This window comes from Triticum urartu, chromosome 3A (genome assembly GCF_056163025.1).
Source record: "Triticum urartu cultivar PI428250 chromosome 3A, HENAU_Tu73, whole genome shotgun sequence".
Lineage (NCBI taxonomy): Eukaryota > Viridiplantae > Streptophyta > Magnoliopsida > Poales > Poaceae > Triticum > Triticum urartu.
The window spans coordinates 64,175,323-64,189,915 of NC_141875.1; the positions used below are offsets into that span (position 1 = coordinate 64,175,323).

General features: G+C 51.5%; 2 protein-coding genes across 2 annotated transcripts; one reads left to right on the top strand and one right to left on the bottom strand.

Moving 5' to 3' along the window:
- Positions 1 to 1,985: 1,985 nt before the first annotated feature.
- LOC147978584 (uncharacterized) lies at positions 1,986 to 3,020 on the bottom strand. Its single transcript, XM_087514806.1, has one exon. It carries the CDS (start codon positions 3,018 to 3,020, stop codon positions 1,986 to 1,988), a length of 1,035 nt encoding a protein of 344 aa, XP_087370932.1.
- Positions 3,021 to 4,735: 1,715 nt separating this feature from the next.
- LOC125547973 (hexose carrier protein HEX6) lies at positions 4,736 to 6,646 on the top strand. The gene is made up of 2 exons (XM_048711694.2): positions 4,736 to 5,261; positions 5,341 to 6,646. The coding sequence occupies exons 1-2, from the start codon at positions 4,803 to 4,805 to the stop codon at positions 6,412 to 6,414; spliced, it is 1,533 nt and encodes a 510-aa protein (XP_048567651.1). The 5' UTR covers positions 4,736 to 4,802; the 3' UTR covers positions 6,415 to 6,646.
- The last annotated feature ends 7,947 nt before the right edge of the window (positions 6,647 to 14,593 follow it).

The window sequence follows — 14,593 nt, forward strand, 5'->3', positions numbered from 1 at the left end:
CTTGTGGCCAATGGAGGTCTGACCCACCTCCAATATGCAGACGACACCATTATGATGGTGGAAGGATCGGATGAGGATATTCAGAACCTCAAGTTCCTCCTCTTCTTTCAGGAAATGTCGGGACTCACAATTAACTTCGCCAAAAGTGAGGTGATGATCCCGGGATGTTCTCAGACAGAATCACAGTGAATTGCCAATCGCTTGAACTGCCGCCTGGGGGCATTCCCGACCACTTACCTTGGCGTGCCACTTAGTGACACACGTCTACTGGAGAAGGACTTCCGTCCAATAATCGCCAAGATCCAAACTAGGATGGAACCTTGGCAGGGAGATGGCTTTCCAAAGCCGCTCGAGTGATTCTGATGAACTCCTCCCTTATTAGCCTATTGATGTATATCATGGGATTCTATAGTCTACATGAATCCCTTCATCATGAGGTCACCAAACTTCTCTCCAGATTCTTCTAGGCTGGAGAGAACAATAAACAGAAGTATCACATGGTGAAATGGTCTGAGATCTGTAAGCCTAAAGACCAAGGAGGCCTTGGGGTCATTTCTTCCAAACGGATGAATACTGCCCTCCTCTCCAAATGGCTTTGGCAGATTCAAACCGAGGAGGGCGGCCTGTGGCTCGAGATTATCCGTGCGAAGTACCTTGGCGGGCAACCGCTGGCACTCGCCCCTAGATCTGGAGGGTCCCAATTCTGGCAATCGGTGATCTGTCTGATGCCGATCTTGCACATTGGGACCTCCATTAAAGTGGGCACCAGATCCAGCACCCTATTCTGGCTGGATAGATGGGCCGGGACCTGTCCTTTTGCGGAACGCTTTTACGCGTTATTCTCGATCTGTGTCCGCCCACAACTCTCTGTGGCTGTGGCCTTAGCTGACTTGGGCGCTATTGCCTTCCGCCGTACCTTCGGGGCGATGGAGCTCGAGCAATGGGATGAATTGCTCGAGTGTAGTGCCCCCCCCACTCCCCTCCCTTGAGCCCAATTCGCTGTCTTGGCATCTCGAGCCAAGCGGTAGATTCTTGACCAGGTGGAACTATCTGTGTTTTGGGAGATCAAACTCCCCTTAAAAATCCACATATTCCTCTGGCAATGGGTCCGAGGCCACCTCCCTTCGGGCACGGAGGTCCGAAAAGATAATGGCCCTGGGGACGGCCTCTGCCCCATTTGTTTGGTACCGGAATACTGCAACCACATCTTCTTTCGGTGCCCTGTGGTGCAGTTCCTATGGAGCTGCTTTCGGGAGGTGGTTGGCGGCAATTGGTGCCACGACAACCTCCCGGATTTGTTTCGGGAGGTCCTTAGGCTCCCCGGCGCTAGTCGCGCCCCCACTTGGGTAGTTTTGGGTACCCTAGCTTGGACCCTTTGGTGTACCCGCAATAAACTAGTCATCGAACACGTGATTCTGTGCCGTGTGACTGATGCGATCTATAAAATGTGTGGCTTCTTACAGCTCTGGAGACCGCTTAGCAAGCGGCGCGACCGAGATGTCATCGACAACATCATTGCGGGTCTTTGTTCCTCGGCGTCGGCTTTCGCTCCACCACCGCCACCACCTCCCGAGCCGGATTAGCTCTTTGTAGCTTTGTTTGGGGCTTGTCCTACTGTGCCCCCAGTGTGACTTTATGACTTGATTGTACTTTGTACTGATGTGTTGGATGCTTAGTTCGTTACTTTATAAGAGCAACTCCAACGGGCGACCCAAACGAACGGCGATTTTGTCCGCCTTTTGTCTGTTTGGGCCGGCTAGATGGACACGGATGTCCGCTTCTGCATTTGGGTCGGCGCGTGCGCCCAACGCTGGCCTGAACCCATTTTGACGGCGCTAGAAAAAAAATGAACGCATGCATATTAAAAAAGAGAAACATCATTAATTAAACATTAAAGCCGGCCACGAAGGCCGGCGAGAGTCCACGCGTCCACATTTGCATTTGAAAAAATAAAAACAGCCTAAACTACGAGGCGGCGTGCTGCCCTAGGTGCCTTCGTCGTCGTCCTCGGGGTCCGTGAGATCGATGAGCGTCGGCGCCATCCCGGCCCAGGCGAACGCCGTGTTCCAGAGCATCGTCATGTCGGGTTGTGCCGGCGCGGGGGGGGGGGGGGGGGGGGGTGCGGCCGCCTGTGCAGCCGCGGCCTGGCGCGCCTCCTCCTCGGCCTCGCGCTGCTCCTCCTCGAGGTCACGCTCGAGCATCTCGAGGTACTCGCCGTCGCAGCGCTCCTCGGCCACCCTGATCTGGCGCCAGTGCTCGAGGTACGCCGCCTCCTGCGCCGGCGTCGCTCCCATCCAGACCGGTGGCGCGCGTACCCACTCGCGCACTACTCCCATCCAGGAGTAGCGCTCGATGGGGGACGGCTCCGGCTCCGGCTTGATAGGGGACGGCAGGGCCACCGGCGACACCACGCTGTCGCCCGCCGCGGAGAGGGCAAGTGCATGCGCCATTGCCGCCTCGTACCGAGCCTCCTCTTCTGCCTCCGCCGCCTCCGCCATGCACCGCTCGTCCTCCTCGCTCTTCCGGTAGACGGCCGCAAGGGCCGCCTGGTAGGCGTCCTCCGCCGTCTGGTCCTCCTCGCTGACGACGAGCGCCGGTGGCGGCGAGCTCCGGTCGACCTCGTGCACGCCCCGTCGCGTCGCCTCCTCGTGCTTGAAGGCGAACCACCTCACCCAGTTGGGCGAGTCGGATGCGTAGGCGGCCTCGCGGCGCTGCTCCGGCGTCAGCAGTGCCCGCCGGCGCCGCACCTCCTCAGCGTGAGCCCGAGCCGTCCGCGGCGCCGCCGGCACTGGGATCCTATCTGGATCCAGATGCCAGTCGTACGGCAGCATCACGTCGAGATACGGCAGAGGCTGGCGGTGCTGCCAGTGCCACTCCGCCTGGTGCACTGGCACGTTCACGCGCTGCCTCTGCCGGCGAGGCGCCGGTGCCGATGGAGGCGGGAGGAACTCTGAGGGGAAAGGGGTGGCGTGGGCCTTGCCCTTGGCCTTGCTGCCGCTGGCGCCGGAGAAGAGGCCCATCTCGTTGTGGTTGTGGTGACTAGGGTTTGCCGGCGACGAGGGAGCAAAGTTTGGCAGATGTGGATGGCGAGTTTGGATGAGGACGGCCCCGCCGCACGGTCGGCTTAAAAAAGGACGAGCGCCGTCGCTGATGCGTGGGCCCGTGGTCATAAATTAAGCTGACCGCGTGGGCAGTGGGTAGTTGGACAGCCGCCATGTGGGGACGCGGCGGACAGCGAGAAGGCGCGTGAAGCGTCCGTTCGGCATCCGCGCCGACGCATTTAGGACGCAAATTTGGGCCATAAATGCGTCGGCGTGGACGCGACGCGGACATGATTTGGGTTTGGGTCGGCGCGTTGGACCGCCACTTTTGTCCGCGCCGACCCAAACGGACGCGTGCAGATGAAATGGGTCGGCCCTTTGATGTTGCTCTAATATAAAGCGGGAGGAAACCCTTTTCCTCAAGCGAGAGATGTAAAAAGGAGGGTAAAAGTACTATATGCGTTTGTGATTGTGTGTTATTTTAATCAGTTGTCACCTCTCATCTTTATATGAGGTGGTTGGACTTATCATACAAGAAAGGACTCAAATCTCGTTCAAAAGATAAATTTCTAACCTAATTCGGCTAAGTAGGCCTGAAGGCCCCATACCGGGTACGTGAGGCTTCATGCTATAATATATAGGTAAATAATAGCCCTCTTTTATCTATCGTGGATGTTGCATATGACTTTGGATCGCGATGACACCAACAACAGACTTGTCCTTCTTGACGAGCTGATCGATTTCTATGCTCAACACTTTTCAATCTGATATTGTTTTGGGGATGAATTTGTGTGAAGAAAACACTAAACAATACCACAAATCCATTTTCTGGGCGCAACTGTACAAACTTTTTGTTGCATCCGGAGGTTCTGGAGCACTTTTTCCACAACCCATTGTTTTGAATACAAAAGGTGCATACGACCTTGGATTGATATGTGCGCTTTAGACATTTAGGGGTGATTTGATGATTCGTGTTGGAGTTGCCCTAGTGGTTGTGTATTTGTGCAATTCCTTCCAACCTTTTCTTTTTCTACAGGACTGCAGTCCTCCATTTTTCCAAAAGAAAAAACATTTTATCCAAGGAGGGCCCAACAAGTTACACCCACACAGTTAACCTTGCACGTGAGATGGGATGTGGTTCGATGATATATCGCCTCCGATTGCCTCTCTTTGGTGCAGAGAATCAATTCTCATGTTCGCGATCGTTCACTTGTTGGTGCTGTGGTCTCGGAGATCAAAGATGGCATGTCGAATATTCTTTTTTCTTGGGTCAAGTTTATTTGTCGGCAGTCTAATGTTTTAACTCATAATTTAGCTAAATCATGTTTGAGTTGTAATGGTCTTTGTGTTTTCACTTCTACTTTGGAATGTATCCGAAAGACTCTTTGTAATTATGTTGCTTGATTAATAAAGTGCCGACGTTTTCTAAAAAAACAAGTTACACCCACACGTGCTAATGGATGATAGGTACACTGCCAATTAAGTCAAAGCATCGCGTGGAAAAAGTGACGGTTATGTGGCTGCGGCGCACAAACAAACAAATCCGGCATGGCATGGAGCGAAATTTCAAACCAAATTGCACATCAAGCTATGACTGAACGACGATGAGAACTGAGCATCGCTCCAGTCAACAGTCAACACCAGTACAGTGCACAGTACAGAGCCCATCCGAGAAGGCAGCCTCGCCAAGTTAGTTGTCAATCATATATTGTGCCAGCGTTGAGTCAGATACCAAGCCCTACTCTAGCTTCGCGACGTACCATGGCCGTGGGTTTCGCTGGCGGCGGCGAGGACCAGAGGCAGTACGGCGGGAGGGTCACCGCGTTCGCGGCGCTCTCATGCATCACGGCGGCCATGGGCGGCGCCATCTTCGGCTACGACATCGGCACCGCGGGCGGGGTGTCGTCCATGGAACCGTTCCTGAGGGACTTCTTCCCGGACGTGCACCGGCGGATGCAGGCCGGCGCCGGCGTCGGCAACTACTGCAAGTTCGACAGCCAGCTCCTCACGCTCTTCACCTCCTCGCTCTACGTCTCGGGGCTCCTCACGGCCGTGCTCGTCGCGTCGTGGTTCACGGAGAGGCACGGGCGCCGGCCGTCCATGATCCTCGGCGGCGTCGCGTACCTAGGCGGCGCGGCGGTCAGCGGGGGCGCCGTCAACGTCTACATGGCCATCCTCGGCAGGGCGCTGCTCGGCGTCGGCCTCGGGTTCGCCAATCAGGTCACAAGAAGAAATTTCCTACATATTTGATCGTAAATCGTAATCTACGTGGAAAAATATACTGACGGTTTGATGGCAGGCAGTGCCACTGTACCTGTCGGAGATGGCGCCGGCGCGATACAGGGGAGCCTTCAGCAACGGCTTCCAGTTCAGCCTCTGTCTCGGGGCTCTCGCCGCCACCGTCGTCAACTATGGCGCCGAGAAGATCAAGGCTGGCTGGGGCTGGAGGCTCTCGCTGGGCCTAGCCGGCGTCCCCGCCGTGCTGCTCATCGTCGGCGCGAGCTTCCTGCCGGAGACGCCCAACAGCCTCGTCCAGCAAGGCAAAGGCCGTGGCGAGGTGAAGGCGCTGCTCCAGAAGATCAGAGGCATAGACGCCGTCGACGAAGAGCTGGACGACATCGTCGCCGCCAACGCAATGGGACAGGCCGGCGACAACGGCCTGCGCCTCATCCTGTCGCAGCGACGGTACCGCCCGCAGCTTGCCATGGCCGTCCTCATACCGTCCTTCACGCAGCTCACCGGGATCAACGCCATCGGCTTCTACGCGCCGGTGCTGCTGCGCACCATCGGCATGAGCGAGAGCGCGGCGCTGCTCTCCACCATCGTCATGGTCATCGTCTCCTCCGCGTCTACCTTCGCGTCCATGCTCCTCGTCGACCGCTTCGGGAGACGCACGCTCCTCGTCCTCGGCGGCGTCCAGATGTTCCTCTCCGAGGTGCTCATCGGCGCCATCATGGCCGCGAAGCTCCGCGACGAGGGCCAGGTCAGCAGGACCTACGCCGTCGTCCTCATCTTCCTCATCGGCGTCTACTCCACCGGCTTCGGCTGGTCCTGGGGCCCGCTCAGCTGGCTGATACCGAGCGAGATCTTCCCGCTGGAGGTCCGGTCCGCCGGGCAGAGCATCACCGTGGCGTCGGGCTTCGTGTTCACCATCCTCGTCGCGCAGTACTTCCTGGCCATGCTGTGCCGCTTGAAGGCGTGGCTGTTCTTCTTCTTCGCCGGGTGGATTCTGGTCATGACGGCGTTCGCGCACCTCTTCTTGCCGGAGACCAAGGGGATGCCCATTGAGCAGATCGGGAACCTGTGGGGGAAGCACTGGTACTGGAAGAGAGTTGTGGGGGTTGACCAAGTACACGACGGTCAGAAGCTCTGAAGTGCTTCCACTTTCTTTTCCAGTAATTCGTCTCTTTCAGGCCTTATTCGATTCAGAGGGTTTAATCGAATAAGGTCTCAATGGGTTTCATCAAGTGTAAAAAAGAATACGGATTTCGTAAGTGGAAATATAAACACACACAAATTCGTGTTGTAATATTGAGACACATAACCTTTTCCAATAAAGAGAGTATATATTAATACCAAGGAGATACCAAGGATATATTCGATTACGGATTAGAGTTTTCACCCCTGAAACTCAAGACCCGGTACTCAAACAAAACCACCTAGCCAATGTTGCCATGTGCTGCCACCACCTGCATCCGTCGTCATCGCACATCCTTGCAGATGCACAATCCTAACGTGGACCTAGCCACACAACTAGAACAATGCCCGCGCAAAGATATGTTGCCGAGCAATGCATAGGGGTCTGTTTGTTTAAAGAGTTAAATCTGAAGATTCAATTAGGTCAGTTCACAATTCAACTCCTTCAATTTTTAAAAAGTTAGGGTGCATAGAAGAAGTTAAACGGGATTGCTAAATCTCAGTCGACTCTGACATAACGAAGTCTTAGTCGATGATATATTCCTGCGATCTTACATGAAGACCCGTGCAAAGTTTTCTTTTAATTTATTTTTTGTATATATTGTCTCACTTAACTAAGACTTAGTTAAGTCTGAGTCGACCGAAGATCTAGCGACACATGAAGTTAATTTACAAGGAATCGGCTAGAGACGCTAGGTCAACACTATTGCCAAAATAATAAAGAGTTCATCCTACAGAGAAGGAGAAGGTGTACGTACTCCATACCATTACATCATTCTACGTTTAATTCTCACGCTGTAAGGAATGAAGGAATGAACAAATCGAATTGAAACGAGCGGTCAACAAACACACGGCCTGCCGAAACAAGACACAAACACACGAGTGCCATGCATGCACAAACGCGCGTGCACATCAGCCGCGGCAGCCATTTTTGGCGTGGCATCCGCGCGAGTAGGGGTTGGCCTCCTCCGGCATATACGCGCCCGTCACCTTGAGCACGCGCGCCGTGGTGGTCTCCGGCTGCGTCGCCTCCGTCGCCGCCGCGTGGGACTCCTGCAGGCCCGCCATCAGCAGGCCGCCGGCCAGCAGCAGGGCCGCCAGCCCCAGACGCACGCGCGTCGCCTTGCTCTCCATGAACGACCAGAGATCGATCGGTGTAGCTACTAGCTAGCGTTCTGATCAGTTGCCTCGCGTCTTCTTGGTTTCTGTTTCAGGTTCAGCGAGTTGGGGCAGGGAGGCTTTTCTAGGGGCTTTGCTTCATCGGCCTAAAGATAGATACGGATGGGAGGGAACGTCGGGACTGACTCTCATTTTCATTGTGTTTAAAAACACTCGTGTGTCTATTTATAAGCAGGGAGGCCAGCTATGTTTGGTGCGTACAGCCTTCTGCTTCGATTTACGGGTTTCATTTAGACCATGCTTTGTACGACTATCTTTAACAATAAATCTACATGTACGGGTGTTTTGTAGAACCAATCCCCACCCCTCTACTAAACCAATGCCACGCACAAAAAAAATTTCCATTATTAAAGAGGAGTTGGTCGTATATACATGAACACCGTTTTACCTCGACCAACGAAAGGGAGGTGCCTACTCTTACTAAGATCGTCCCTGCTGACTAGGATTCGTTATATCTGGATTGTCTGCTGCAAGCCTTGTCCACAGGTGTGTCGGACCATGCATGCGCCACTCCACTTAGCATTGAGCGTCGTTTTTTGCTAAGATGAGTTTTGGATTTGACCTCTTTTGGTCCAAGTTGGAAGGCTTTGAGGACGTGATCAAGGAGGCTTGGGTGTGTGGCGCGTGAATTGTGGATCCTTTCAAGCGCTTGGATGCCTTGCTTCGCAACACTGCTAAGTACTTACAAACATGGTGACAAAGGAAAATGGGGAATATTAAAATTCAATTGGCCATTGCCAAATTGGTGATCCTGAAGCTGGACGTGACGCAAGAATCTAGAATTCCCTCGGAGGACGAAACATGGTTGCAGAAAAACCCTGAAACTGGTTGTGTTAGGCTTGGCTTTGCTACAACGAACTATTGAGCAACAAAGATCCAAGATCAGGTGGCTTGGAGAAGGGGACGCTGATAGCAAGCTCTTTTCACGAGGTTGCTATTTAGAGGTGCGCTAAGAATTTTATTCGGCCATCAAGGTGGGTAATGAGGTGATTACTGACCAGGAAATAATAGTGGAGGTGTTCTTGAACGCTTACGAGGATCTCTTTGGTATGGTGGGTACTCATGACAGTACCTTGGACCTACATTACTTCCGAGTCGAGGAGGTGGACCTGAATGAGCTAGATATCATTTTCACGGAGGAAGAGCTTTGGAGTGTGACCAAGGAGATTTCGCCGGATCGCACTTTCGGTCAGGTGGTTTCATCGAGGTGTTTTGTCAGAGATCTTGAGGAATTATCAAGCATGACATCATGGTTGCCCTTCTCAAGTTGTATGTGGGAGATAGAAGGGGCTTCACCAAGCTCGGCAAGGTATTGATCGTGCTTGTCCTGAAGAACCCGGGCGCCTCGCATATAGGAGATTGTCGCTAGATCAACACTATTGCCAAAATAATAAAGAGTCCATCCTACAGAGAAGGAGAAAGTGTGCGTACTCCATACCATTATATCATTCTACGTTTAATTCTCACGCTGTAAGGAATGAACAAATCGAATTGAAACGAGCGGTCAACAAACACACGGCCTGCCGAAACAAGACACAAACACACGAGTGCCATGCATGCACAAACGCACGTGCACATCAGCCGCGGCAGCCATTTTTGGCGTGGCATCCGCGCGAGTAGGGGTTGGCCTCCTCCGGCATATACGCGCCCGTCACCTTGAGCACGCGCGCCGTGGTGGTCTCCGGCTGCGTCGCCTCCGTCGCCGCCGCGTGGGACTCCTGCAGGCCCGCCATCAGCAGGCAGCCGGCCAGCAGCAGGGCCGCCAGCCCCAGACGCACGCGCGTCGCCTTGCTCTCCATGAACGACCAGAGATCGATCGGTGTAGCTACTAGCTAGCGTTCTGATCAGTTGCCTCGCGTCTTCTTGGTTTCTGTTTCAGGTTCAGCGAGTTGGGGCAGGGAGGCTTTTCTAGGGGCTTTGCTTCATCGGCCTAAAGATAGATACGGATGGGAGGGAACGTCGGGACTGGCTCTCATTTTCATTGTGTTCAAAAACACTCGTGTGTCTATTTATAAGCAGGGAGGCCAGCTATGTTTGGTGCGTACAACCTTCTGCTTCGATTTACGGGTTTCATTTAGGCCATGCTTTGTACGACTATCTTTAACAATAAATCTACATGTACGGGTGTTTTGTAGAACCAATCCCCACCCCCCTATTAAACCAATGCCACACACAAAAAAAATGTCCATTATTAAAGAGGAGTTGGTCGTATATGCATGAACACCGTTTTACCTCGAGCAACGAAAGGGAGATGCCTACTCTTACTAAGATCGTCCCTGCTGACTAGGATTCGTTATATCTGGATTGTCTGCTGCAAGCCTTGTCCACAGGTGTGTCGGACCATGCATGCGCCACTCCACTTAGCATTGAGCGTCGTTTTTTTGCTAAGAGGAGTTTTGGATTTGACCTCTTTTGGTCCAAGTTGGAAGGCTTTGAGGACGTGATCAAGGAGGCTTGGGTGTGTGGCGCGTGAATTGTGGATCCTTTCAAGCGCTTGGATGCCTTGCTTCGCAACACTGCTAAGTACTTACAAACATGATGACAAAGGAAAATGGGGAATATTAAAATTCAATTGGCCATTGCCAAATTGGTGATCCTGAAGCTGGATGTGACGCAAGAATCTAGAATTCTCTCGGAGGACGAAACATGGTTGCAGAAAAACCCTGAAACTGGTTGTGTTAGGCTTGGCTTTGCTACAACGAACTATTGAGCGACAAAGATCCAAGATCAGGTGGCTTGGAGAAGGGGACGCTGATAGCAAGCTCTTTTCACGAGGTTGCTAATTAGAGGTGCGCTAAGAATTTTATTTGGCCATCAAGGTGGGTAATGAGGTGATTACTGACCAGGAAATAATAGTGGAGGTGTTCTTGAACGCTTACGAGGATCTCTTTGGTATGGTGGGTACTCATGACAGTACCTTGGACCTACATTACTTCCGAGTCGAGGAGGTGGACCTGAATGAGCTAGATGTCATTTTCACGGAGGAAGAGCTTTGGAGTGTGACCAAGGAGATTTCGCCGGATCGCACTTTCGGTCAGGTGGTTTCATCGAGGTGTTTTGTCAGAGAGCTTGGGGGAATTATCAAGCATGACATCATGGTTGCCCTTCTCAAGTTGTATGTGGGAGATAGAAGGGGCTTCACCAAGCTCGGCAAGGTATTGATCGTGCTTGTCCTGAAGAACCCGGGCGCCTCGCATATAGGAGATTGTCGCTAGGTCAACACTATTGCCAAAATAATAAAGAGTCCATCCTACAGAGAAGAAGAAAGTGTGCGTACTCCATACCATTACATCATTCTACGTTTAATTCTCACGCTGTAAGGAATGAACAAATCGAATTGAAACGAGCGGTCAACAAACACACGGCCTGCCGAAACAAGACACAAACACACGAGTGCCATGCATGCACAAACGCGCGTGCACATCAGCCGCGGCAGCCATTTTTGGCGTGGCATCCGCGCGAGTAGGGGTTGGCCTCCTCCGGCATATACGCGCCCGTCACCTTGAGCACGCGCGCCGTGGTGGTCTCCGGCTGCGTCGCCTCCGTCGCCGCCGCGTGGGACTCCTGCAGGCCCGCCATCAGCAGGCAGCCGGCCAGCAGCAGGGCCGCCAGCCCCAGATGCACGCGTGTCGCCTTGCTCTCCATGAACGACCAAAGATCGATCGGTGTAGCTACTAGCTAGCGTTCTGATCAGTTGCCTCGCGTCTTCTTGGTTTCTGTTTCAGGTTCAGCGAGTTGGGGCAGGGAGGCTTTTCTAGGGGTTTTGCTTCATCGGCCTAAAGATAGATACAGATGGGAGGGAACGTCGGGACTGGCTCTCATTTTCATTGTGTTCAAAAACACTCGTGTGTCTATTTATAAGCAGGGAGGCCAGCTATGTTTGGTGCGTACAACCTTCTGCTTCGATTTACGGGTTTCATTTAGGCCATGCTTTGTACGACTATCTTTAACAATAAATCTACATGTACGGGTGTTTTGTAGAACCAATCCCCACCCCCCTATTAAACCAATGCCACACACAAAAAAAATGTCCATTATTAAAGAGGAGTTGGTCGTATATGCATGAACACCGTTTTACCTCGAGCAACGAAAGGGAGGTGCCTACTCTTACTAAGATCGTCCCTGCTGACTAGGATTCGTTATATCTGGATTGTCTGCTGCAAGCCTTGTCCACAGGTGTGTCGGACCATGCATGCGCCACTCCACTTAGCATTGAGCGTCGTTTTTTGCTAAGAGGAGTTTTGGATTTGACCTCTTTTGGTCCAAGTTGGAAGGCTTTGAGGACGTGATCAAGGAGGCTTGGGTGTGTGGCGCGTGAATTGTGGATCCTTTCAAGCGCTTGGATGCCTTGCTTCGCAACACTGCTAAGTACTTACAAACATGGTGACAAAGGAAAATGGGGAATATTAAAATTCAATTGGCCATTGCCAAATTGGTGATCCTGAAGCTGGGCGTGACGCAAGAATCTAGAATTCTCTCGGAGGACGAAACATGGTTGCAGAAAAACCCTGAAACTGGTTGTGTTAGGCTTGGCTTTGCTACAACGAACTATTGAGCAACAAAGATCCAAGATCAGGTGGCTTGGAGAAGGGGACGCTGATAGCAAGCTCTTTTCATGAGGTTGCTATTTAGAGGTGCGCTAAGAATTTTATTCGGCCATCAAGGTGGGTAATGAGGTGATTACTGACCAGGAAATAATAGTGGAGGTGTTCTTGAACGCTTACGAGGATCTCTTTGGTATGGTGGGTACTCATGACAGTACCTTGGACCTACATTACTTCCGAGTCGAGGAGGTGGACCTGAATGAGCTAGATGTCATTTTCACGGAGGAAGAGCTTTGGAGTGTGACCAAGGAGATTTCGCCGGATCGCACTTTCGGTCAGGTGGTTTCATCGTGGTGTTTTGTCAGAGAGCTTGGGGAATTATCAAGCATGACATCATGGTTGCCCTTCTCAAGTTGTATGTGGGAGATAGAAGGGGCTTCACCAAGCTCGGCAAGGTATTGATCGTGCTTGTCCTGAAGAACCCGGGCGCCTCGCATATAGGAGATTGTCGCCCCATTAGCCTAACTCATAGTGCCTCCCAGTTGTTTGCCAAGTTGCTCGTAAATAGGGCGAGACTAAGGGTGGGAGATATTGCCAGTGCCAATTTAATGTACATGGACGTCGCTTAGAGGGGGGGGGATAGGCACTTTAAAACAAATAGAGTTTTGGCTTGAATAAGCTTAAAGAAGGTGACAAGAAGAGAAACTTATTAGTTCGTCATAGCCAACTTATCATTCCAATGAGAGATCGGCGGAATAAAAGTTGCGTTTAATTTACCAAGCACAAAACCTAAATAGATTAGGCTCAACTATGTGCACCAACAACTTATGCTAAACAAGATAAACAATTATGTGATAACAAAATTATAACTTGAAGCACAAAGGCTATCAAAAAGTAAGTGCATAAGTGAAGGGTTCGGGTAAGAGATTCGGGTAAGAGATAACAAAGAAATGCGGAGACGATGATGTATCCTGATGTTCATACCCTTGCGGATGCTAATCTTCATTGGAGCGGTGTGGACGCACGATGCTCCTCAAGCGCCGCAATGGCTCACTATATTCTCCTAAAGCCCTCGCACAATGCAAGGTTCCATGACTCCACTAAGGAACCCCCGAGGGCGGTCACCAGACCTTGTCACGACAGATGCCCCAGTGAAAGGACTTAGGTGTGGAGCCATCGCAGCGTGGGTTAGCTTGAAGGGGTTGGATAAGACAAAGGACACAAAGAATTTCCCTAGGTTCGACCCCTCACAATGAGGTGATAGCCTACGTCCTACTTCTAGTTGTATTGCTTAAGTTTCGATTACAAGGGAGCAAATACGCTTGACCTAGATATCGATCAATTGATTCTTGAGTTAACCCGTTGCCGGTTCTCGCCTTTATATACACAGGTCGAGGTCCGGCGGTTTACAAGAGTCCAGGTCGGGTCACACAACGTAACCGACTCCGGCTCTAATTCCCTTGCCTTAGAGAGCAAGTCCTCATCGGATGGCTCACACCTTTGGGTCTTGAGTCGGCTCCGGGTCTTTGGCCTCCAATAAGCCTGTTTATGAACCGCCGTCTTCACGTCTTGTCTTCTTGGACCTTCTTGGACCCCTTGCTATAAGTCGCCAACGGTGTAACCCGGCCCTTCCTGGGCGGGTCACACTGAGGGGTTATATCCCCAACATTAGGCTCCAGATTGATTTAAACCTGTTCATGTCAATCTTCATCCTTTGGCTGACAAATCTCTTAAATCTTTCAATGTTGAACTTAACAAACTTTCTTAACCCGCCATAACGAAAGGTGACGTCATGTCATTAATCTCAGAAAAAATGCTATGACATCAGAACAGATCTTTGCTTTAATCGGTCATCCCGAGAATCGAGGTGTCTCTGTCGTTGAGATAATGATCACGCCTCCTCGATTTCCACGCCTGCCATTTTAGGGCCTCTTTGATTCGTAGGATTTTAAAACGTAGGAATAGAAGAAGTATAGGATTGAAGTGCCATGCCCACTTGAATCCTATAGGATTAGCAATGAGTGTTTGATGGCACAGGAAAAACAAAGGAATTATAAAAAGAGGTTGGAGTGGATGTTAGATTTCCTATGAAATGTAGTACAAAAGATTTCATAGAAAAAAAATCTTATGGGATTCAATCCTATGAATCAAAGGACCAACATAGAAAAAAATCCTAAGGATTTCAATCCTCTAGAAATCATATAAAATTCCTTTGAATCAAAGGAGCCCTTACTATTCACTTTTTCCCCTTATAAAAATAGGTAGGGGGTCCTTTTTCACTTTTACCCCCGTCCCTCTCTCTTCTTCGTCTTCCTCGCGCCGACCACTGCCGCACGAGCTCTGCTGCCGCCGTCGACCTTCTCCAACAGCTCCAACCTAGCTGCTGCATCAACCTGACCTTGACCAGAGATC